At 38.3% G+C, this 16,906-nt stretch overlaps 3 protein-coding genes across 4 annotated transcripts; all 3 read right to left on the reverse strand.

The window, feature by feature from the left end:
- Window positions 1-3,157: 3,157 nt before the first annotated feature.
- On the reverse strand, window positions 3,158-7,413 carry LOC103982558 (maltose excess protein 1-like, chloroplastic). 2 transcript variants are annotated; one of them, XM_009399517.3, is made up of 9 exons: window positions 7,050-7,413; window positions 6,802-6,978; window positions 6,444-6,734; window positions 6,279-6,368; window positions 5,088-5,189; window positions 4,888-5,006; window positions 4,679-4,741; window positions 4,531-4,592; window positions 3,158-3,388 (listed from the first exon to the last, which is right to left on the reverse strand). In XM_009399517.3, exons 1-9 carry the CDS (start codon window positions 7,293-7,295, stop codon window positions 3,306-3,308), a joined length of 1,233 nt encoding a protein of 410 aa, XP_009397792.2. In that variant the 5' UTR covers window positions 7,296-7,413; the 3' UTR covers window positions 3,158-3,305. The 2 variants fall into 2 exon arrangements, with proteins under 2 accessions (XP_009397792.2, XP_009397793.2); XM_009399518.3 differs by having other exon boundaries at window positions 6,802-6,954; window positions 7,050-7,412.
- A 1,165-nt stretch (window positions 7,414-8,578) lies between these two features.
- LOC135611135 (uncharacterized) lies at window positions 8,579-12,554 on the reverse strand. Its single transcript, XM_065106480.1, has 7 exons — window positions 11,915-12,554; window positions 10,208-10,348; window positions 10,007-10,120; window positions 9,734-9,907; window positions 9,105-9,220; window positions 8,929-9,010; window positions 8,579-8,826 (listed from the first exon to the last, which is right to left on the reverse strand). The coding sequence occupies exons 1-7, from the start codon at window positions 12,434-12,436 to the stop codon at window positions 8,812-8,814; spliced, it is 1,164 nt and encodes a 387-aa protein (XP_064962552.1). The 5' UTR covers window positions 12,437-12,554; the 3' UTR covers window positions 8,579-8,811.
- A 1,283-nt stretch (window positions 12,555-13,837) lies between these two features.
- On the reverse strand, window positions 13,838-14,698 carry LOC135608824 (uncharacterized). The gene has a single exon (XM_065101871.1). It carries the CDS (start codon window positions 14,696-14,698, stop codon window positions 13,838-13,840), a length of 861 nt encoding a protein of 286 aa, XP_064957943.1.
- Between the last annotated feature and the right edge of the window lie 2,208 nt (window positions 14,699-16,906).

Genomic DNA, 16,906 nt, shown 5'->3' on the forward strand with positions numbered 1-16,906 from the left:
AGATGGCGTGGGGGTATTTATAGGGAGGGGAAAGGGAATCGTCGGAGATAATGAAGCACCAGCTGTGCGAAACTGAACTGGGGAAAGAATCCGGAGGGACAGATCACCTGCCGTTTCACGGTGGAAAGCGGGGGCAGGGGGTGGGGGGAGCGATCGCTGCATGGGTCGGAACGGGAAGGCCAGTCTCTTTCCATAACACCGAGGATATGCGTATCCTTATCCGACTCGGTGGCGTCCACCGGAAACGCATCAAAATTCGTGCCGCCGTTTGATCCCTCCTTTCTTCTCAGGAAGAAGAAACGCATGAGATTGGCTTTTAACAGAAATATGTGTATGCATAAATCATTATTTTAATACTCGATCATATCTTTATATTTTCTAAATTAAAAACAAGAAAATAAAATCTTTTGATTTGTTTTAAAGAAAAAGAAAAAAAAACTCTCTCCTTAGTGATTCACAAAATTTATGATCGAACAAAATGAGAAGGGGGACTGTAAATGAAAGTTATAGATACAATGAACTAATAAGAATTTAGGCATGAATGTTAGTCTAAAAAAGTATCATATTTATTATAAATGAATCACAGACACTAATGGAAGTTTTGCATCCAAGTTGGCTTGTCATTAATTTTTAAAATATTTTTTTATTAGTAGATAATTTTTTGGGCACAGAATTATCACATTCACTTTAAGATAATAAGTGTGCATATCAGCTGTCCAATATTCTAGAAATAACCAAGTATAATGTATTATAGTATAGTTGACCTTTTTGAAGAGAAAATTCTTGGATGAGTTAAGTTCATGACTCACGAAATTTATGATAGCAAAAAATGAAAATTATAGATACAATGAACTAATAAGAATTTTGGCGTGAAAGGTATCATATTTATTGCAATTGAATCGAAGATACTTATGAAAGTTTTGCATAAGGAGGAGTCACCTCTAAGGTGCCTTTTAAAACTTTTTGGTTTTTTCATGATAGTATAGTATAGTATAGTATAGTATAGTATAGTATAAAGAAAAACTAAGCCCTAACTTTATGCTTCTTCTTTAAATTTCTTGAAAGAATATAGTTATATTTTAGCAAATATAATATAGTATTATAGTATAGCATAATATACATGAAAAACTAGCCCCCAACTTTCTGCTTCTCTTTCAAAGTTTTTGAAATAATGTAGATTTATTTTCAATAAACAAAGATGATATTCAATCAGAAACCTAACATTTTCAAAAATTTTCGGTTGATGTTTTAGCAATAAAATTTACGCGTGAGATTATGATAAATATTAATTGTTTCGCGTATAATGGATACAATGAATATAATGTAAATACTTCCTACACTGAGCTTATGGAGTAAAGTGTAAAAAAAAAGAGATATTTGGGGTCTATCATTTACATTCTAATATACTAGTACTATTTTATATTCATTATGTTTCATATTCATGAAATATGAATTCTCACGTAATGCATTCTGAATTGAAGCGTAAAACAAAAGTATCTCTCACATAGAAAATAAAAATAAAAAGAACTTCAAAACTTTAAAGCATGATTCAAATGGGCATTCAATTTCTTCCTTCATACGATCAATTGTCATACCGACAGCTCCTGTCTCGAATGATATCTCTCTTCATTTTGTGCCTTCTATACCAACAATTAAGTGTATAAGCTACTATGGCTCTCGAAATAATGACACTACCTTTAAGGTGTCTATTTTGTGCTCATAATTGTATCATAATTACCATGTCAAAAAATGATGAATGAGACATGAAGTCATGCGGTCACATTCGACCCACAAAGATAGCATTCATGTGCATTTACGATGCCAACATTAGCGAGGCTGTCAAGTCTTGGGCGGTTTCAAAAGCAAATTATGCTCGAATTAGCAATTAATGAGCTGATAGATTTTTGGTAGAGAGAGAATCATCATGGCTTCTTCCAAAATTGTTCATCTCACTTTATCATTTATTTATGTCGGTCAACGATAAGAAAACGTGCATCACAGAATTAATTAATGTGAACTGAATGGGTAAATATTTGGAAATGGAAAGAGAGACTGAGATGGTTGGTTTTGAAAATAATACTTTGTGATTGAGTGTGTTTTATTATGTGACATGGAATCGTATGATGGATTTAATCAACATGACATGAATTTTTTTTTTTTTTTTTTTATATTTGGAATTGGTTTCAATGAATGCAGATCTTACCAAAGGTATTTAATAAAGAATCTATCTTGGTATAAATATTCAAAGCGTAAGGAAATGAGATAATCATAAACTCACTTCTCTTTATTTATGACAAAAGGTAAAATTTATTATATGCTTGAAGGTATAAGTACGACTAGTTCTTTCTTTTTAACGAACTATTTGAATTCATATTTAGGGATATTAAATTTACGCATCAAAGGGATCATGTCGAAAAATTTCTCTCAACCTCGATTTTTATATAGATAACAAACACCTTAGAAGCATGATATTTTCACCTCAACATATCATCTCGGAAACATGATATTTTTACCTTAGAGACACTTTGGACATTCTTACGTCGAACTAATCAAGACATTAACATTTTTCTCTAATAGGACTATTTGGGCAATTTAAAAAGGATTCCTTAAATATAATCATCCTTTCATATATTTCATCTCAATAGTTTGTTAATTTTTTTAAAATATACATAATATTAATTTAAAAAAATAAAATTTTGGACGGATACTTTATAACTTTTGTATCCATAGATATGGCATAAAAATCTATACAAATGAAAATAAATGATCCCTTCCGAGCATATTACATTCCATTTCTTAAACAACTTTTAAGAAAATCGCATCCTAATTAAGAGTTGTCAAATATTTATTACTGTTATTAAGCAAAATTTTATCAAAGTCGCTTCTACTTTTCCTTGCATACTAATTTTAATTTATGAGCATACTAATTTTAATCCTTGAAGAATGTCGTCACATGCTAACAAGGATCATAGTTTTCATTATAGAGATTTAGTACAAGGAAGCAAAATCCTTACGGGATGGGCTCCCTCCATGATGTTTTTGATAAAAGAGAATCATCGGTTTAACCGATTTGATCATCAACCTCGGTCGAGCTACAGTTCATAAAATCATTGGTTGAACCATAGATTAGACAATATTTGCCAAATGCAGCTGTATATTGATAACAATATGTAACTCATAATCTTATAGAATGTTCTGCCTATCGTTTTGAAGCGGCCAAAACAGCATTAAGTATATCCATGGTGAAAACGGTGATTACAAATAACCACATAGTAACAACATAACTTGCTACCACCATGACAACATCAGTGTGCAAAAATTAGCTCCTTTATGGATTTTAGAGGTGAACTGTATCCATAGGCTACAGCATCTCTCCAGAGGACCATGCCTGATCAAAGAGAAACACACGAGTCATGACTAATTTGCTAAGAGAAAAGAATTATGAAATTAGAATATTTCATTACTTCCTCAGTCATCCAGAAAAATGGTGTTCTAGCTCCCTGTCACAACTGAAAACCTGATCAGCAGACTATTTTACGCCCGATCAACGATGACTCTGGCTATGTTTAGCTTTTAAATCATATTGAACATGTTGTTTTATCCAAATGGATAATATGATTATATATTACAATTTTAGTTACCACTAACCTAATAGTTGTTTGCTATCCAAGGGTTCGATCCTACACTTTGTAATTATTACGAGTGTCAATTATACCCGTAGATACGGGTACCCATGGGAACCTGTCCTTAATGGGACAGAGATAATAGGTATTTTTTATTATCCACATTATTATGGAGCACGAATGGATAGAGCAGTCCCCACCCTGTCACCGTACCCACTCCGTTAATATGTGGGTCAAGATGTCCATACCCAAGCGCAGGCTAGCTGCCCACCTGATTCAAATTATACTGGGTTAAGCCTTGATTGAATCGATTGCAAGTCAATTGCAAGCCATTTGGTTCGATTGAACCATATGACATAGTATCAACAAAAATTATCATTTGTATTTGGATATATTTGTATTTGAATATTATTATGACGAATAAACTTCACAAATATTATTTTTATTATTAGTAAATTTTGGTATTATTAATTAATCTTGATAATAATTTTATTTTATTTTAAATAAAATAGATTAATTAAGAAAATATGAAGAACTTACGGGTTCCACCCCAAATGAGGATTCCCCTATCCTTGCCCCTGCCCCTACCTCATCTAAATGGAGAATGGGGTCGAGATGGGGACGAGAGGGGATGGAGGAAGCACTCCCCTTCCCACCCCATTGGCATCCATATTTATAATATTTACATACAAAGAAAGAACAAAAAAAGATTTTTAAAAAAACTACTATGACTTTATCTACTAGCAGATTCTGCAGGAAGCATTTTGTGCAGCAGTTAGAGTATCTCCATGACAAGAAGCTCATAAAATTGTTAAATTGAAAACAAAGAAACAAAGGAAAACAATTTAAATACATATGATAGAAGATTCAAGCTGGTGTTAAAGCATATTGAAAAAGAGTAAAGTACCTATCCAAAGAAGCAATCCAATAGTTGTCCCAAAGAAAAACTCCCTGCTGATCGTATTGAAACTAGTACAGTCCAAAGGTTAAGATTCAATTGTCAGACAAAAGAATGTCTCAAATCACTCATCAGATATAGAACAATGGGAACTTACCAATACATGCAGAATAGATTTCCCCAGCCCTGAAGAAAGGATGCCCAAGCTGAGCCAGTAAACCTGTAATTCAAATAATTACCAACTATAAAAGTCTTACAAGGTGACAGGACCCAGGGATAAACATATTACAAAAAATCATAAACCTGTTATTCAGATGGTACATAACATAAAAGCTTGCCAGGTAGCAGAATCAGAAATAAACCTACCACATAAAATCACGAATGAATAAAGCACGTGGAATCATCAGACCATTTCCCATCATTGCAAGCAACATTGTGAAAGCCGATAACCCTCTGATGTTATCAGGATTGAGATAATTTGTCCACTGCAAATCAGACCAATCATAAGTTCAATATCCCATATAACCATAGATACACATAAATGACTAAGTAATTATATTAGATACCATTTGTGCGACGGGCATCCACATAAAAAGCAGGGTGGCAGTCCATCCAGACATTGAACTTACAAATTTTGTCCCTTTCTCAGAAAGCTTGCCACTTCGTGCCTGTATGCATTATTGACCATAAAACCAAGATGGACAAATTAATGTCCCTAATAAAGTGAGGAAAGACAGATTCTAAAGAAAGAAAATTTTTAAAGTTGCTTGTATAATGCAACATCGAGAAGTATGTCTGTACTGGATTCTAATTGCAGAACCCAATTACCCAATACAGCATAACCAAATATCGAGAAAATGGAGTAATCAGTAAATAACAAGATATATATATATATATATATATATATATATATATATATATGTATATGATGCTATTACAAATGCTACTTTTATGATCAAACAGTTCAGTATCATAATCGTCCTTAAGCCAATGCTAACAATCGGCAAAGGTACATATATGAATGCCTGAGGCAGAGACACAAATTGACTTTCCCTAAACCTGTAGGTGAGATCTTTTCTATAGTGATGAGTACTTAATAGAAAGGAAGAAGAATAGACAAATCCTAACAACAAAAACAAGAAAGCTATACATTTCCAAAAGTAACATTGATACTAATGCGCAACTTGGAGTTATAAAATATATAAGTTCATAAAACAGATACACTTCCTTCAAAGCCCCATGAAGTATTAAACTATTATGCATTATTCATCAATTTTTTATGTTGTATATATAACATGTTCACAACCATCAAGAACTCGTTAATTATGTATATAACAACAAATAATGATCTTATGCAAAATTCTGAAGAACAAAGTTGCAAATAAAAGCAATGCTTAATATATTTATTCAAGGTAAACAGTATTTTAGTATTAAGATTAAAACAATTCACACAGATAACAATGAACAAGCCTTTTTTACTTTACCGCAGCAACAGGCGAAAGTCACATAGTATTCGGCAAAAGTGTCGCCATATTATTCATATACTATTTTGTCATATAGTACATGAGCAGTTCTTTTTCATCACAGTCATTGTAGTACATTGAGAATGATTTTGGTAACCAATTTATTTTTATGGTATTTATTCTCATATGGTATCATCCAGCAGTATATCTACACGATTTTAAGACTGAATACCCAAATGTGATTCAGAAAACTTCAAGACTAGTGCACAGGAAGAATTAAGGTGCATAGCTCACCATGGCGACAATCGCAGTAGCCAGAGTGAAGGAGACTGCCCCAGGCAAGATGCTGTTAGGAACCAACGGGACAAACGTTGACCACATGACCTACAACTCCATCCATTGTCATCAAACCACCAAATTTTGAGTGCCAACATGCGGAACAAAAGGCTGGAGGCTCACCTGAGGGAGAACAGCGAGGCCACCAATGGTAATGAAATCCTCCCATGGGCTCCAGATTGCCTCGTGAAGCCAACCAAAGTAATTCAAACAGTTCAAAATCAGCCCTGAAGCCACGACAATTGAAGTCGCCAGAAACTGGGGCAGCGGCATAGCTTCAGCCATGGCTAGCTGTGCTATCACCGCGTAGGTCGAAACGACCCCCAAAGTCTGGACGACGACGGCTTCAGTCTCCTTCTTCTTCGCAAAGTAGGACAGTAGTGACAGGTTCCCCAGCAATCCCGTAAGCATCCCCTTCAACAGTTATTTCAAGGATTCAGGCAAAAAACAGAGGCTTTCACGAAAGAGACGCAAAACTCACCAGCCAAGGAACGGCGAAGAGGGCCGCATTGTTGCCGGAAAGAAGGTTGCGGGCGTTGAGGACGATCTGGGGGAGCTGAAGGAGGAGGAACGGGACGTTGGCAGCTCCGGCAAACTTGGCGCTAATGGAGTCCCATTCATGAAATTTGGATCCCTGAAGGGGAAAGTTCCTTTTCTCCTTCAAGTAACGACCAAGATTTCTCATATTTTCCTATCTTTTGCATAGAATAGAAGGAAAGGTTCCATTACCTTGTCGACGGGATGTACGGTGTCGGACGAGGAGGCGGAGAGCGGCGATCGTCGGTGGGGCGGGTCGGAGAAGAATTGATTTAGTGTTATACGGCAACTACGGAGAGGCACGAGAGCAAAAGTTTGGGCTCTTACAAGTTGAGACGAAGGAGGGGGCAGAATCAAGGGAGGGCAAACATATGGAGGAGATAAACGGAAAGAGAAAAGCGATGGCCGCAGCCGGAGAGTCGGCGGCGCAGCTGCCATCAATCAGAAGTCTAGAGAGAGAGAGAGAGAGAGAGGAAGGTAGGCGAGGGAAGGAGTTACGAGATGGGAAGCAGGGAGGACATCGGGGCCTTCTTCCTCCAAGCACGAGAAGAGCAGGGTGACCGACGGCACGAGAAGAGCCACGTGACGCGGAACGCGATGGAGAGTGACGTGGGGTGGGTCCGCGTGGGAAAAGGGAATGGACGGTTACAGAAGTAAGATGTTAACGGCGACGGACCAGCGGGGGGGGGGGAGGCAAAGAAGGGGATTACCGAGGGCTCGGATCCCAACACGGCGTTTATTACTCGAGTCTCTGCCCTTCTTATCTCTACCGTGTATGTCTATTTGATAAGGTTAGTCAAGTAAGATCTAGTTTATAGATATAAATATGGTCTTCTCCTAACTATTATATTGGACGAATATAATTTATTTTTCAAAATATTCTTTTTAACTTATTTTGTATGATTGATATTTTGTGGCCATTTATGTTTAAAAATAATTGTTTTTTAGTATTATATTTAATATATAATTCTAAATTATATATATTATATTAAGCATACGGTTCAACCAATTAATCCACTTATCCAGTCAGATCTAATCATCTTAGGCTCGATCGAATCGTTCTTCAATTCAATCATGATAACTATATTTAGAATGATAAGCTTAATTGAATTATGATTTTTTATATCTTGATCTCTCCTATACTTGTATTTGTATCAATATATTGACACTCTCTTTCTTATTGTGAACAAAAGAGTCTAAATGAGAGATAAAAGAAGTATGAGAGGAAAAAGAGTAACATTGTAGGAGGAAGATCTTGTCAGAAGGAGAAGAATGACTTTGATAGAAACTTTCTTGTTCTGCTAAAAAAGAGAACCTTACTTGTACTTAAAGAAGCTTGATAGGAAAAAGAGGAACCGAATGGGAGAAGATCCCATCAGAATAAGAATGAAGAAGGGTTGAAGGGAGAGGAGCAACAAGCGAAAAAGAGGAGGGAGAGAACCGAATAAGAAAATCGAAGGAAACGAATGTTTTAGAAAGAAATAATAGAAAGATCGAATTATATGACATTTGAGCAAGTTTAAGAATATCATGTAAACCAAATGATTTTATTTGATTTATGATGTTATACGAAAACCAGGAGTGAATAAATCAACCAGTTCACTCTGATTTTTAAACAGAAATATGAAGATATGCGATTATATCGCCAATAAATAAGGTGGTTTTTAACATCTTCAGTCGGCATTCATGCAAGTGAATAAATAATAAATGATAGAGAATAATTGGAAAAAAAATCGAACCCATTGCAAAACTTGTGCAACATATGCAAGAATCGGCACTAGTGTCACCGGTTACAAGCATGGAAAGCAAACACTATCTTCCCACCATGTGGCTGTACTATCGATTTACCTACCACATACACAATTTGTACATGCGTTTTACGATCCTGATGCAGCTTCGGTTACATTTCCGATTAGCGATATTTCATGCCAGTCCAACAGCTAGCTTGTATGAATTATTTGGTTGATTCCTGCAAATATTATATGGGAAAGATTAAAAGCATTCAGAAGTATCCCCTGACCATCCGTATGATGACTTCAACAAGCTTCGAAGAAACTATAGATTGCAATACCTCACTGGCGGCAGACACTGATTTGACATTTGAATCTAATGTGGCATCAGAATTTCTTGCTTCAGACTTCTCATTTGAATAACTAGAATATCAAGAAAAATATATGCTAAGTCATGACCATTAACAAGAAGAAGAAACATGGTATTAAACATGTTAAGCAGAACACTGATGCTTACGTTGAAAGTATTGTCACCCATATCAACTCCACGCAATCGACCCATAGAAGTCTCTGTTCAACTGGGATAACACCATAGGTAATCAAGTGGGCAAAAGGCCATAGCTTCCACCCTGCCTGTTAAGCCAAGACAATTGAAGAAGTTAACCAAAGATTTTCATCTCCATTGGATCTAAATAACATGAACTAAATTGTCATAACAAACACGAAATATACTGCACAAAGATGATGTTACGACTTGTTTCTCCCACAATTTTGAACGAACCGTTTGACGATGATAAAGTTCAAGACATTCTCAAAACATTTACCAGTACCAAATCAGTGAGGTGAATTGAGGGTGACAAGAATATTTTACACTAGTTCCAAAAAAGCAGTCACTTGATCCTAAGTCTGTCGGCCCAAGCTTAAGGGTGCCAAGCAACTAAGGATTTAAAGATTACCATCAGTGATTGGTCACACAAAACTCAACAGCTGTTGCATACACCATTCAGTGCAAGTGTTGACCTAAGTTGAAAATTTTACTAATGGGGAAACCAATTGAGTTCCTCATCTCAAAGAAAAAACCTCTGTTTTCTAAAGATTTCAAAAATAGTAATTATTACGTTTACTACTGAAGAGAGAAGTCCTTACTGTTAGCATTGGCCAAAACGTAGCCCTCAATTCAGTGAATATATTTGCTGGTGATTCGAGACGCAAGATGCCCAATACTACGTAATAGATGCTATTCCATATAGCGGACCATGCAGTCTGATCAAACACAACCTTAGCAGGTACAGTCCACCAGTCCTGGAAAGGGAAAAGAGCCTGAAACATAGCAGCACCAATTCAGGTTAACAGACTATTGAAAACAAGCAGAAATGAAAATGCAGCGACAAGTGCCAGAGAACATTAGAAGTTAACAACCTCACAGAAGTGGTAATAATAGTGAGAAAGTGACCCATGCAGAGAAAATCCTACAAGTCCAGATCTGAACATACGGGCACGGTCAAAATCAAATAATGGCTTTCCTTCATAGCACTGGATCAAAAAGCAAGCTAATGTAAATAAGGGCCCATACAACTCAAAATATCTATTCATTAATTGGGAATTCGGGATGACATTCACCTGGGCAATCCAATCCCCCAGAGAATAAACAATACCACTTATCATCATCTTGGCCAGAACAGGATTTGTTTTCAAAGCTTCCTCATAAGCAGTCCAGTTATGCTGAGGTGCATACCTAAGAATCTCATATAGCGTCCAACCCTGAGATGGATCAACAAAATAAGATGAGACCATGAGCTTTACAACTAGGAATTAGCTACCATTAATACAATGCAAACTACTGAGGGTAGTAGATCATACTATATAATTATGTTTTGTTAAGTATTGCATTAAAGAAAGATTCCTGGCAACACTAACAAGAATATCTAATAAACATCTCAAGATAACTTAAAATGTCAAGACTCAAGACTATCTACTAAATGTCTCAAAATAACTCCAAATATCAAAATAATAACTTCAACAACAAAGCAAACGAAGACGACATCAAGAACAATCAACAAGTATAATAGCATAGCTACATATTCTCTCCAAACAAAGCGGGATATTTGGCATTTCTATCTGATAATAAATCAACTTTCTGTTTTGTTTTATTTAATAATTTGTATCTTAAGTAGCATATTGTCTACTGTTTAATGAACATATATACCTTTTGTCATATAGGTACCAGCATGCACAATATTATAATGAAAACTGTAGTCGCTGGTGTTAAGTGCCACCGAGCTACCAGCATATTGCATTTACTGAATAGTTCTTTGATTGATGGAAAAAATACTTATTGAGCACATGATGATTAATGTTGATGACTCCACAAGCACCTATACCATGGAGTTCTTGCTTAAAAAATAGCATTTGGAATAACTGCCAAGAAAGCAAAATATTAAGATCCAAGTTTGAACAATGACATATTCTTCACAGCATCTACTACCTACAGCATCCTGTCTGACTCCCAAAAAGTTACAAGAGCAAGCTTCTCTTTTACTTGAAGAACATTTGTTTTGCTAAATAAGTAAGCAAAAAACTAGCTGCATCAGGTGATTGTTTCTTGAGTGTCAAACTAGGGACAAAGCAACGGTCAAAAAGAAGGCACCAATCTAGAATGTACCAAAGTAGTGCTTGGTGCATGCTATAAAGCTACTGATGCAATGTGTTACTCGAAATTTCTTGTGGTTGTCTATTTTGAGGAACAAACAATTTTTCAGAGCACTTAAAATTTAAAAATCATAGTCTTCTTCAGAATGAGAAGCAATAGCAAGTAAAAATTCACTTGTCACCCATATATTGTTGATTCAATTACTAACTATAAAAAATTCTAAATCAATGAGAAGTCACAAAAAACCAAAAAATCAAAATTGTATAGTAACAAAAATCAAGAGGTATTTCATTAATTTTAGTTGGCTATTGCAATCCTAATTGCTAAATATACAAAAAAATTCCCAAGCCTTTTTACTACTCCCATTCAAATCATTGTAGTAGATCCATTGCAACCCTTCCCAATTTTGCTATGTTGGTTTCCTTAGACAAGCATATAAGCAGAACGTTATCTCCATCACTGAAACTGACTATGTGTTATAATCCTAAACAATTTGCAAGGGTTCTCGATATGTCGTCCGAACCTGCACGAGGTATATTTCTATAAGGAAATTACACAAAGCCAAAAAGAAGAAATTACTTAGAACTGGTTTTTTTGACAGATTAAAACAAAGTTCCATCGAGAACAAAGAAATAAAACAAAATTTCAGAAAAATTGAGAAGAGGTACTTCACCCACATGCCAATACTCGCTATCGATAGTGAGCAGCTTGGTGATGGCGAAGGTCCCCGCTGCAAGCACGATTGCGGCGTTGATCGCCCGATCGACCAGCTTATTCATGTCTTCCTCTCCTATAACAGCAGCCGAAGAGGACGAGAACCCTACGCCACCACTGCTGCCGCCACCCATGACCCCACCACCGCTCTCCAGGGCAAATCCCCCAACAGGACTACTAGGCCCTTGAAGAGAATTCTCCTCCTCTTGCTGCTCTCTGCCCACCATGGGGATCAGTCCGTCCTGCTGGTCCGTGGAGTCGCTACTCTGCACAGGGATGACGTCCAGGTCCTCGGTCGCCACCGACACGATCACGGAGGAGGCTCGATCCCTTTTCAATTTTCCGGTGGAAGATACGGTGTACAAGGGCAGAGAGTGGAAGAGCTGCCACCCAGATCTGTAGTTCTGGCTGTGGTTGTTGGGCCTCGACGACGAGGAACGGGGTAGGAACAGCATCTGGGAGCCGATGCTGTTGACGGCAGCCATCGATGGATAAGATGGATGAAGGGATTCGCTCTCGGAAGAAAGGGCTGAGAGATCGGAGGATCGATCCGAGAGGGATCGCAAGGAAAAGGGGGGCGAGCTTATATCGTCTCCGTTAGCTCGAAGGCGACGACCACCCGATCTTTATTTATTAAGATTAATAATTATTGTGCATATGATTATCCCAAAAAAAGGAAAAAACAGTAGCATATTTATTTTTTTATTATATATATTATTTTGAGGACCGTATAAGTACAAACTCCATATCAGATTCAATGTGGCCTATCCGTCCATCCGATCACCCCCAACCACCGTTAAGATGATTTCTCCATATTTATTACACAAGAAACAAACATGGCCATTCGTGGCCGCGAGAGAATCTTGAACGGCCACTTCCTGGCCATTCGTCTGTGCGGCTGGATGAACTCTCACTGTGGAGTCTTCATTGTCCACCTTCTCGATGGAGTCTATAACACAGCTTCCTGCAAAATACCTGTTCCACATCTATTATTCCCCTTTTTTATGTGGTGGAAGACCTAATTTTGCCTCGGCCATACATTTTATCCGAGTCAAACTCATGTAACGTAACCTCCCGCTCGACCATTCAGCAAATTTCATATTTTTTGTGGTTCCCCTATTACTCACCAAATCGAGAGGACCCACACGCAGCAGATTCAGAGAAGAAAATTATGGTCATCCATTACGAGAAGAGGTGGATCGTTGGGTGCGCCACATGTGGGAAATGAGCCGAGTATGTGGTCTGGAGTCAGCCCACAGGTATCCAATAGTCTGAGCTCACACGTCTCAATTGATCTGGACAAGTCTTTTCCGTCTGTTTTATGAGTAATAAAACTAATTTCTGCACTCGATTTATGAGGAAATGCTAATTTAGAAAGAATTGCAGATGTAATATGATGGTGCGGTAAAATTATCACTCTTTTGCTAATGTGTCTCATGTGATGTGATAATGATATGGCAGAGCACAACAGCATCACATGCCTGCCATGTTACTGTCGCCTATCTGACAGTGATGCATGCTCAAACAGGACTTTGTTTGAAGGACACAGCTATGTATTGGCGCCAGTCGGTGCATGAATGCGATTTATATATGCACGCCGCTTCAAACTTCAATGCCTTTGCAGTACATAACTTTATTCAGTTGTACCACATCAGCACTTGTACTTAATATGCGTATGTAATTCTTAACGAAATAAACATTGTTTCAGTTAAAGAGCTTTTAATGACAAGGAGAAAGCTGAGCTTGTCTCATGGAGAAAGAAAAGACAAACAGTTCCAGTTAGACTTGGTGATACCTTCGAGCACGATGATGATGATGATGATGATGATGATCTGCGGATGTGATGAAGAAGAGAAGCTTCCTATGTCTTTTAATTCTTCTCTGGATTAGAGGAAGATGAAGCACTCCAGGGAGACGAGGGGGTTCTCCAGCGACTCCGGCTGCTCTCCTTCGGATACCACCACGCCGCCATCTACCGTGCCCTCACGCTGCCCGCAGAATCTCCTTTCTCCCTCGTCCGCCGAGATCTGCTTCATCGACCCTTTTACCCTAGCCGTCGCTGCCGCCGGCGCCCTGCATTGTCCCCCTCTCTGCCGCAACTCCGCCGCTCGTTCCGCCGCCGGGGACACCGAGCGCCTGTTGGATCTCTCGCCTGGATCTCGCGTGGCCCGAGCGCTGGCCTCTCTGGCGGAGTTCGTCCTACCGATGGCCGCGTGTTCGGACCTCCGCCTTGCCGGCGACGGGGAGGATCTCCCGCTGCCGCAGCCAACAGCCACGCTCCGGTCCCGTCTGCAGGCGAACTCGCTGGAAACGGAGCGCTTTTTCTGGTACTTGACCGGCGAGCGGTCATCCCTCGCCGCCCTCCTTCCGGTCTCCGTCGCAGCTGCTCGTCGCTTCTCCGCCGGAGTGGTGGGGCCCGATAGAGTCTCGCTCTTCGCGCTGATGCTGCAGACCTCGGAGGCGTCCTCGCATCTGGTGTCGCAGCCGTTGCTGCTGTGGTCTGCGAGAGGAACAGCCTCGTCGTTGATCTCCACCTCCTTCGGAGTGGCCACCTGATCTGCCCTAATTGGCAATGGGGTTTGCCTCGGCGGTCTGGGAGTCTCGGAGAGGACCTCTTTCACCGTCTCCTCGACATCGGCCTCTGGCAGAGGTGGTAAGCTCGCCCCCGCGGGGTAGCGAGGGGTGGTGGTGCGTGCCGCCGCCTTCGCCTCCTGCGTTTTGGTACTACTGCTGAAGCAGCCGCCCATCCTCCAGCTAGAGTGGCATTCCCCCTCACCTGTAAGCGAAGAGCCTCGTTTACCACCGGGAGCCAACCCAAATTCTCGATGGTGTTCGCTGTTTTCTCCCCCCTTCCTTTTCTATCAGCTTTCCCAGATCAGTGGTTGGGGGAGTAATGGTTGAATGGTACATTCACTACAATGGTCGTTGGGGGGAAGAAGGCTCTGCTTATGGTCCCAACTCCCAAGAAGGAGCGAGGGAGACAGGAGATGGACGGACGCGACTAGAGGAGGGAGATGGTTTCAATGCACTATTGTTATTGCAACATAAATACTTCCCACCTGCTTTCTGATTTGCTTCCTTTTTGCCTTTTTTTGCTTTTGGTCTATTTGTTTTTTTCTTTTTATTAATAGAATAAAATAAAATTGAATACAGAATTCAAATTGACCATGTTGTTCGAGTAAGATTTATTTTAGTCGCTGATATCATGTGATGCAACGTGGCTTCGTGACGCAGATGCCTGCTTGTTACCGATCGAGAGTTGTGGCAATCGATTTAGTGGGTGGCATCAGAATTGGTTCCTCGAAGCGAAAAAGCCACGTGTCAGTTATATATATATATATATATATAGAGAGAGAGAGAGAGAGGGAAAAAAAAAAAACCTCCTGATTCTTTTTCATCTTGATTAAAACTTTTTTTATTTATTTTCATGAAATATCCATATTTTAAAAAGATGAAATTGCCTTTAACTTTTGTTTCATTGATCATTACCTCCACTCTATCGCCTATGTGTATTTTTGTTTTATTGTTAATGGTCTCACTCATATTCTCTTGTTGATATCTTCGTTCACACTTTCTTGTTGTCATCTTTATTCATACTCGATGTCGTCTTCACTCACATGTCCCTCATCCTCATCCTTGCCCATGCACCCTTGCCCTCATCACCATCTTCGTTGATAGGTGGAGAGAGTGAAGGAATGGGAGACGACACGAATGACAAAGGAGAGGGTAAGAACATTAAAACATAAGAGAGAGAGAGGGAGACCATACGGATGAAGAGGGTAACGGCAATGAGAGAGTCAAGGTCGACAATGATGTCTAGATGATGGCACTTCAATTGATAGTGGGGGTGGCAAAATTGAGAATGAAACAAAAGATAATGAGAGAGCAAGAAGAAAGCATGGAACAGAGGTAACAATAAAGGACAAAGGCTACGAATAATTTTATTTTATAATAAATAATAGGCGTCCAATAATAATAAATGAAAATTAAGACTCTAGTCAAGAAAAAATAATTTTTTTTTTTAATTTATCACACATATATATGGTAAATTTTGAATATAAAAAATATTTAAATATTTTTTTGTTACTCAAAATATTTGTCCTAGTCATAAGTAGTTAGGAAAAATTGGCTATAAATCAAGGTACAATTATGTATGTATTTTATCTCTTACCGGTATCGAAGTGACTTGAATATTGGAAGGACCTCATTACAAAACTTGCCTAACATCAATCTTAATATAGGTTGACATTACGTTAGACATGAAGAAGCACATGTGGCAAGTCAAAAGTCTCATAAGACAAGTTAGATCCAAACTATGTTAGGTTGGTTAACACTCTATGTTTACCATTAATATCAAACAAGCGACTCAATGAAGATGCTATACTCCCTGATAACACTTTCACTCATGTTGGGCAACTGCAATTCTTCTTCTTTGTTATGACATCTTGCTCCACTCATACTCCTTTTAAATATTAATAATTATTAAATAATCCTAGTTTATCTCTGCCATTAGGGACACCAACTCGTATCATAGTCCAAGTGGAAGATTTTTTCTACTTAACATAATAGGCCCAAGAATTAATAAGGACTATATAGTTTGTCATATCCTTTATCCCATAATTGGCCCAACTTATAACTACACAGACTCCATAATAACAAATCGTTACCCTTTGTGTCAATGGATGTATCTTAATCGCCCACAATGCCTATAACGTCAGGTTAGTCATGATAAATAACACCTCCAACGTATGATGTTCTATAGTATGGTTGGAGGAATATAATTGTGAGATACTGAGATAATAAGATTGTAGTGATTGGAGACCGAAATTATAAAATGAGACAAAAGAGGTAAATCTCAATTTGAGTTTTGAATTTTTGATAAATATTTTTATTTATTTTTTGCTTATAAATTATTCAAATACATTTAAAAAAATTAAAAAAAAATATAATATTGG

The sequence above is a fragment of the Musa acuminata genome, chromosome BXJ2-4, assembly GCF_036884655.1.
Source record: "Musa acuminata AAA Group cultivar baxijiao chromosome BXJ2-4, Cavendish_Baxijiao_AAA, whole genome shotgun sequence".
Taxonomy (NCBI): Eukaryota; Viridiplantae; Streptophyta; class Magnoliopsida; order Zingiberales; family Musaceae; genus Musa; species Musa acuminata.

Excerpts from the sequence above, each read along its gene's own strand:
- LOC103982558 (XM_009399517.3), bottom strand. The coding sequence starts at position 7,295 with ATGGCAGCTGCGCCGCCGACTCTCCGGCTGCGGCCATCGCTTTTCTCT. Across the intron at positions 6,369-6,443 it reads GCCTCGCTGTTCTCCCTCAG|GTCATGTGGTCAACGTTTGT; the intron begins GTGAGCCTCCAG and ends ATGGAGTTGTAG. Across the intron at positions 4,742-4,887 it reads TTCATTCGTGATTTTATGTG|GTTTACTGGCTCAGCTTGGG; the intron begins GTAGGTTTATTT and ends TTTGAATTACAG.
- LOC135611135 (XM_065106480.1), bottom strand. The coding sequence starts at position 12,436 with ATGGCTGCCGTCAACAGCATCGGCTCCCAGATGCTGTTCCTACCCCGT. Across the intron at positions 10,349-11,914 it reads TCGATAGCGAGTATTGGCAT|GGTTGGACGCTATATGAGAT; the intron begins GTGGGTGAAGTA and ends GATCCATCTCAG. Across the intron at positions 9,908-10,006 it reads ATTATTACCACTTCTGTGAG|GCTCTTTTCCCTTTCCAGGA; the intron begins GTTGTTAACTTC and ends GCTATGTTTCAG.
- LOC135608824 (XM_065101871.1), bottom strand. The coding sequence starts at position 14,698 with ATGGGCGGCTGCTTCAGCAGTAGTACCAAAACGCAGGAGGCGAAGGCG.